The sequence below is a fragment of the Alligator sinensis genome, unplaced genomic scaffold (genome assembly GCF_000455745.1).
Source record: "Alligator sinensis unplaced genomic scaffold, ASM45574v1 scaffold869_1, whole genome shotgun sequence".
NCBI lineage: Eukaryota > Metazoa > Chordata > Crocodylia > Alligatoridae > Alligator > Alligator sinensis.
In genome coordinates this window covers 65,396-73,135 of record NW_005842159.1, presented here as the reverse complement: position 1 = coordinate 73,135, position 7,740 = coordinate 65,396, and the positions used below count along the sequence as shown (strand labels likewise).

The 7,740-nt window shown below is 41.9% G+C and overlaps 1 protein-coding gene across 4 annotated transcripts in view; it reads left to right on the top strand.

The window, feature by feature from the left end:
• Positions 1 to 7,740, top strand: part of KPNA4 (karyopherin subunit alpha 4) — a 72,852-nt gene that overhangs the window by 8,162 nt on the left and 56,950 nt on the right. For 3 of the 4 annotated variants that reach the window (XM_025206518.1, XM_025206517.1, XM_025206516.1), the window contains exon 2: positions 4,501 to 4,553. In XM_025206518.1, the coding sequence (XP_025062303.1) occupies positions 4,501 to 4,553 (53 nt within the window). Of the gene's footprint in view, positions 1 to 4,500; positions 4,554 to 6,896; positions 7,005 to 7,740 lie in introns of those variants that run through there. The other variant, XM_014520838.2, reaches the window with a different exon arrangement.

The window sequence follows — 7,740 nt, the reverse complement described above, 5'->3', positions numbered from 1 at the left end:
CCCCCGGGGGCGGGGGGCCCCCCCCGGGGGGCCCGGGGGGGGGGGGGGGGGGTAACAGATATCCGGGTCCCTCCTCAAAAATACGGAGGCAAAGAAATTGTTGAATATGTCAGCTTTACCATCAGGTGAGATGACCAGATTTCCTAGCGTGTCTTGCAGAGGCCCCATTTCCCTCATTTCTGGATTTGTGTGACCAAATGGATGTGGTTGCCTGCTTATAAGCAGTTCATTTTGCAGACTGGGAGCTGGATATCCCATCCAGTAGGCCAATACCATAATTGTGTAGGTTCTTTGAAGGAGAACCTCTTAATTCATCCAGCACCAGTGCCTGGATCGTGTATTCAGCTAACATATACAAGCAATGTGGTTTTGTGGTGCCCATATTTTCTGCCTTGGGAGTTATCAGTGCAAGTACTAATTGTGATTTTGTTAGGTCTTTCTTTACTCTTATAGATTAATGATTTGCCTTCTGAATACTGGTGTTCAGGGCCCAAGAGGACAGTAAACCATTGTCTGAATGGTGTGTTTCTGGACGACTGTGATGCTAGCTTAAGAGTGCATGCAAGCTGAAAAAGAGTGCAGGCAGAAGTGTGCTAGATGTCAGGGATGGCTAGGCAGGCGAACAATAGATCTGGAGCAGTGCGTTAAGAATCAAGAGGCAAATTAGTGCCTTTTAACATGTCTAACAGTTGCTTACTAAGAAGCTAGAACATATAGAAGACCTCAGGAAATAAATTACATTTTTGCCTCCAAATGAAGACCAACCTTTCAGGCTCTGATCCTTTGGTGCAGCCAAGGAGCAGGCAGATTGGTAGGGAATGTAAGGGATGGCTTTTATATTCTTTTGGTGTTTGGGAGCCAGTAAAGGTGATTGAGCTGGTATTTTCTGAGGTTAGATTCTGCTGTGCTAAATTCTGGGAAAGATTTCTTGCTTATCTTGGCCCTTAAACAGAAGTAATATAGACAGAGAAAAAGACCGTGATATTAGGTGCATGAGTGCAGCTGCAAGCAAGAAAAGATTTGGTTGGTAGGTATCAGAGTGGTGAGCTAGACGTGTTCAAAAGCCATAGCTTGAAAAGTGCTAAAGCAGAAGACTGTCATCTGGTAGTGTGTTAGTATCATAATTTAACAATACAGGCTAGAATGGGTCGGCAACTCCTGGCACGTGTGCCGAGCGTGGCGCACGAGGCCATTTTGCTTGGCACGCTGTGGCCAGCCCTGGCCAGCAATGGAACTTGGGCTGCTCCCAGCAGGGCTTGCAGCATGCCTGCTGGCTGCAGCCGGGAGGTTCCAAACAGCAGTGCCGGGCTCTGGCATCAGCTCCACACTGGCGCGTGCAGGCGCACCTCTGAGCGGGCGAGGGGCCTGAGGCGCCGTAGGCCCGGTCTCTCCCCTGCTCCCAGCATGGAGGTGAAGAGCTGCGCTGGGCTCATCATAGCCAGCCCGGGCTCTGGGCAGCTGCAGTGGGCAGAGTGCAAACAGCTGCGCTGGGCTGCAGAGCTCTGGCATCGGCTCCGTGCTGGCGGTGACTGCACGGGCACCTCGGGGCAGTCAGCAGGGCACCCCACCCCCAAGATGGTGGGGGGGGGGGAGGGCGGTTATTCTAGCAGCCCTCAACAGTTCACCAGAACTTGGTAATCGGCCCTCAAGCTGAAATAATTGTCCACCCCTGGACTAGAAGGTCACAGTAGTGGCAGTATTGTTCAGTGTCTAGGGCATTCCATGCAAAACTCTGTAAATGTATAGGCTGTCTAAACAGATATCGCGCACTTATTTTGATTCATAACTGTTGAGCCTGTTCTGTTAATAAACTTATAAATGATTAGTTATAATTTCAGTATTTTAACCTGTTTGTGATGATCTGCACCAGTCACACGTGGATGAAAAACATATATAGCTCAGTGATCAGTCACTTTCTTATCTTTGTTTCTCAAATCAAATTGGTTTCAGCTGTTGCTTCTATATATTTATTTACCAATCATTTTGTCCTGTAAAATTATAGTCTCAGATGCTCTGAATTTACAGACTTAAAGCCATGAAAAAGAAAACGTTTTTATTTCATAGTGCCACTGAGCTTCGTTATACAAGGAGATGGCTTATTTCAATTATGTGCCTATTTACAAAATTCTAAATGTTTTTGTGACTTGGCCTCTTAAATTGGGCATTGCTTAAAAAAAACACTGAGGAATGCTGTGTGTACAAGTTAGATTTTATACTACTAGATTTTCAGTTACTTTATTAGCTTAAGTATAAATCCTGACATTGATTTTAATATTTTGTTTAAAGGTTTCTAAATGTGTGTCTTATTTGCTGTTCCTGTGACTGGTACTTTTTATTGAAGGACTTTATGTACTAATGGATTGTGGCTCTTGTCCAGCTGTCCTGGGTGCTGCAGCTGTGTTACATAGGGTCCTATGTTGTGGCCTTTGGTATGTTAGGAAGCTGTTACAGTTTTTACATTCTGCTTGTGGTGACCTGTGTCCTTTACTCTGTTTTTGTTTCTTGTCCCCAAGCATAAAATGGCTTTTTGTTGTTCTTCCAGCTTTTATTAAAATTACTTTTCCATTCTCCTGCCCCAACTAAAACATTTAATTCAAACATGGCTTGTTCAGTAGAGTAAAACAAATCTTCGAAATGCATCAGGTATGATCTTGCTTGTTTTATTATGAGCCTTGTGTTAGGGATATAAATACTGTTTTTAAAATATTTGTTTAACCTTCTCTAATTATATGGGTTAAACGATTAAGCTACAACATGGCAACTGCTGAGAGCGACTCCTAGAGCTTTTGACTGGGGGAAGGGGTGGAGGAGGCAAGCCCAGCCAGACAACACAATCTAGGTGAAGCCTGTAAAGGAGCAATTATGCATTTAATTGATGAGTAATTAGCAGGGATCCTGATTTTCTCTGATTTTAAATAAAATCGCAAATTCTCTGATAACTCCAAAATCCATGATTAAAATAAAAAGCCACTATGCCTGCCTGCCTGTAAGTTGAACACAATGTTTTATTGATATATTTACAATTTTAAAGCAATTTGGAAGCACACCAGTGCCTAGATCACTATAATACATTCTAAATACCTGTAAATCTTGGTATTTGGTTGTGGGATTTTATCATGGAAGATCAGAGCTAATCTCTGCCCCCTTCATTCACAGAATGCAGGTCCAGGCCCCTCAGCCCTTTTACCCCCCACTAGTGGGGGCCCCCAGCTGCCAGGGTTACAAGGCCAGGGACCTGGGTCTGAGCCCTTGGCCCTCCGCAGCAGCACCTGAGCCCTGGCTGCTGCCCACGGGAGGTGGCGGCTTCTGTTGCAGAGTAGCAGAACCTGGCACCCAGCATGGCAGGGCAGAGTGGGGCTGCCCAACTCCCTCCCTCCCTGTGGCAGCCTCAAACCCCCACCCCTGCCTGACTTACCTGTGAGAGCTGCTCTCCAGGCTCCCTGGCAGCCATGTGCATATACGTGCACATGGTGTCTCTGGCCTGACTGCGCTTCTCCCGTTCCCCCCAGCTCCTTGCAGGCTGGAACTCTGCCATCCTGCAGATTGCTCATTGCAAAACTGCAAAATCTACATGTTTCTCTGTTAAAATGATCAGTCTGTGTTTTCTTGGGTGAAGGGGGAAATTCACTTTTTTCTGTTTTTCCATGGGAAATGGAAAACCTGGATCCCAGGTCCTTAGGCTGCTAGCTGTTTTCCTCTTAAGCTATGGGTACTGTAGTTCCCCTTGTCTCTCCCACATCCCTTTCCCCACCACCTGGTTCTTCCTTCCCCGCCCTCCCTTCTCCTGTCCTGGTGCCTTCTGAGTCCTGCTGGGGCACCCACCCCAAGTTGAAGGATAATCCTAAACTAACCCATTATCACTGCACATACCAGTTAAAGGATTAATCATTTAACCTTTCACATCCCTACCTTGTGTTGAGCTGGAAGGATTTTTGTTTCTAGAGGACAAAGCGGGGGGCACTTAGTTGCATGTTGGCAGTTAGAGGAACATTCCCTATTAAATTGTCTTTGAATGAGAAGGAGATCAGTGATATATCTCTTCCCTCCTTCCGCTGCCCCTTCCCTTATCTCACACTTCACTCTGTCAAAGGAAGCTTGTTCTATAACAGTTGAAAGTAGCACTTCCCATATTGTGTGTCTTATTTAAGCCTTCCAGGAAAAATTAGCTTCTAGTTAAATGAATATTCCTCTTCAGGAATACAGATTAAAATTTAATTTTGTCAAATTCAAATTTCAAGTCCTAATCTTCAAGCTTCTTCCTGGTTACATTGCTGGTTTGCAGAAGTCTTTCTTTTAGCAGTTCCTTCCCTTTGAGCTTTCTTTTAATACTGTTTCTTGAAATTGTCAGCTTACTCTACACAAGTCTACCACCGTTTCTTCATTCAAACCTCTTATTAAAATCGTGTTTTCTTTAATTTTCTCATTCTAATTTAATATTAAAACAAGGTTCTTTTAACATTAAAATCTCATTACAGAAAAAATTGCTCTGCTGTCTTACAGATGGAACATGTAGTGATTGCTTTCTGAACTTGAAATCAAGTCAGGCATCAGAGTTGAGTATTTTTAGCATCCGTAGCGGCTTCAAATTTGTTTCATTAACTTCTATAACTTTATAGTCATATTATTCTATTTAAGTACATTTCTGCTGTATGAAAGATGCACAAATTACTATCAAAATTACAAAGCTGGCTTCTTACATAATTCCTGTACCATAACTGCTACAACAACACTCCAGTCGTAACACAGCACTTAAGACATATTTCATATAAATGAAATATGCTTTTATTTTGTTGCTTATCAGATTTCTTCTGTCTAAACTCTGTGCAGTAATTTAACCATGGTTATTAATATATCTGTCATTCTAATAGCAATACTAAGCTTACAGCAGAACTGACTGAGAAGCCTGCCACAGTAGGTAGCTTTATATTGAATGATGGAACTTGTACAAGTGCTTCTGTGTATAAAAGCATGCATTTAGACCAGGGTATCTGGAGGATGCTTCAGCTGAGTGTATTTCGTTCAGGAGAGAACATTTCTAGCTGTATCTAATTAATAGAATTAAATTATGAATTGGGTTTGTTTGTAGAAAATCTTTTTTTCATAATGACTTTATCGGTGCTTAAGCATTAAGGTTATAGAGTGAAGCACTCAAATAAGAAAAAGTGTTAAAGTTGCATGCACAAACTGCATGGATTCTGGCATCTCAGTTACATTGCTTTATTGGGACTCTTCAGCTTGGAGAAGTGAAGACTCAGGGGTGACTTGGTGGCAGCCTGTAAGTATATAAGGGATGTGCATCAGGAACTGGGAGAACATCTGTTCACCTGTGCTCCCCAAGGGAAGACAAGGTCTATCAGTCACAAACTTCTAGAAGACCGTTTTAGACTGGACATAAGGAAAAACTTCTTTACAGTCCTAGTCTCTAGAGTCTGGAATAGACTTCTCCCAGAAACGGTGCAAACACCTACTCTGGATACCTTTTAAGAAATGCTTGGATGGGGTGATCTGACCCCAGCTGACTTCCTGCCCCCTGGACAGGGGGCTGGACCCGATGATCTCACAAGGTCCCTTCCAGCCCTAATGTCTATGAAATCTATGAAACTGAATGCAGATTGGAAACTAGTGGGGAAAGCTGTATACTTGTTGCTTTGAATTTGGATTGAATACTATTTTCACAATCTAGATGAGGAATAGATTCTTTAAGATGATAGTTTGATATTCTGGAGCTTGATTTGGTGTGTGCAAAGGCTTATGTGACAGTTGTCTAAGATGGCAGGATCACACTGACCTAGAAGATCTCTTTTCATTTTGAGTTCTTCTGATGTGAAGTGGCAACTGAAGAAATTTTAAGTATTTTGCACAGTTTGTGCAGTGAGTCGAGCGGAGATTCATAGAAAAGATTAAATATTACCTTACTGCCTCATTCACTGTGAGGTAGTGTGCAATAAATTAAAGTATTTGTGAATTTTACTGTATGATAACAGGCTACATGGTAATCCATACACATGGGGGAAGCACTAAAAATGAAATCTTAAGGTTGAGAGTCACAAAAAACTAAGCATACCAGTTATTAATTCAAGTGAGTTTAAGAGCAATTATCAGATGCTCTACTGTTCATGCAAGGAAGTTAAACTTCATTGGTGCATCTACCCATGCAGTTAATGCAAAGCAGTAAACTGTGGAACAACTCAAGCTGGACTAAACTGTTCCCAGGTGCAGTATCTATATGTGTACCTGGGATGGCAATTTGAGCCAGGGCAGCAGGGTAGGCCCCCAGCTGGCCGGGCTGACCAGATATAATTTACATCTGCGATCAGCCTCTATACGTCCATTTCAGCGTGTTAAATGACTCTGCTGTAAGATAGTACTGTCCCCAACAGTATTATCTTATGGCAGAGTTTTAGTTTACTGTGCCCTAATATCAATTCGCATGTAGACAGTGATGCTTTACTGTGGAGCTAATTAGTCAGCTCTGCAGTAAAACATATATTTAGATGTGTCCTATATGTTTTGGATGCAAGTAGAGTAACTTTACTTCCATTGCATTAGTCTTCTACTGCAATAGTTTGTTCAGTTTTAAGGGCAAGATCCACAAGAGGCCTTCAGGTTGGTGATACTGAGCCATGAGTTCTGGGCACCAGGGCAAAATTAGTAGCCTGTTGATTCAGTTATACACCCTTTAAAATGCCTGGGGGGGGAATTAGATGCCTTTAGAATGGGTTTCAATAACCAGTATTGGTAAGCTGCCCAAGGGCTCCAGTAGCGGTCAGGGGCTCAAGATTTTAAGATTGACCTCACTTACCCCCTTTCTTTTAGAAACCAAACAGGGCTCCTATTTTTCTTTCAGAATATGACTAGAAGAGATGGTGGCAATGTCACTGTTTTTTCTAGGATAGCCTTGTGGTTAGAGCATGCAAGTGGGATATAGGTGGCCTGGGTTTAATTTCTTATTCCTCAGGGGATTCAGTGCATTCCCCACCAAGCCCCATCTTCCTCCACCCCAGGTGAGTGACCTGATCTGCAGACTAAGCTGTTCTGTGAAAGTGGTGGAGCTTTGCAGATCATTAGATTAATTGGGCCAGAGTGCAAGTGTGATTGGTCTGGCAAATAATGCAGTTGAAAGCATATCTGCAAAATGACTGCTCTTCACTAGTTTGTAATAATATTTGGAATAGGTTTTTGGGGTTTTTTTGTTTTTGTTTTTGTTTTGCCATGTTATGTGATATAAAACAACTTGCTTGTCCCATGGTCCTGTGTTAAGTATGTTATTGATTTATTTCTGTGTTGTCCCCTCCCCATTTGATTTTTTTCCCCCCTCTATTTTACATTGTAGATATCTGTTAGCATGTTCTTAAATAGTACAATAAAGAGTTAATTATTTGAAGTGTTTAGTTACCCAAATGCAGGACATGTTGCCAATTTGTGTCATGAGTGTTATAAATGAGAGCAGGGACAACAAAATAATTGTTAAATATTATTAACAATTAAAGGGAGGCCAGCGTGGGCAGATTAACCTTTTTAATTGTTTAAATTTTTTTTTCTCAACCTTCAAATAAGAAAAGGACCTGTACATATATACATGTTCATTTAATAAGCATTTCATTAACCAAAATTGGTTTTTATTAAAGGAATTAGTTCCTAATTAACTGACTCTATTATATTTATTGCTATTTTTATATAAACAATCTAATTTTGATGGCCTCAGTTGAAAGAAAAATGGTTTAATTAAAGTCTTAAATG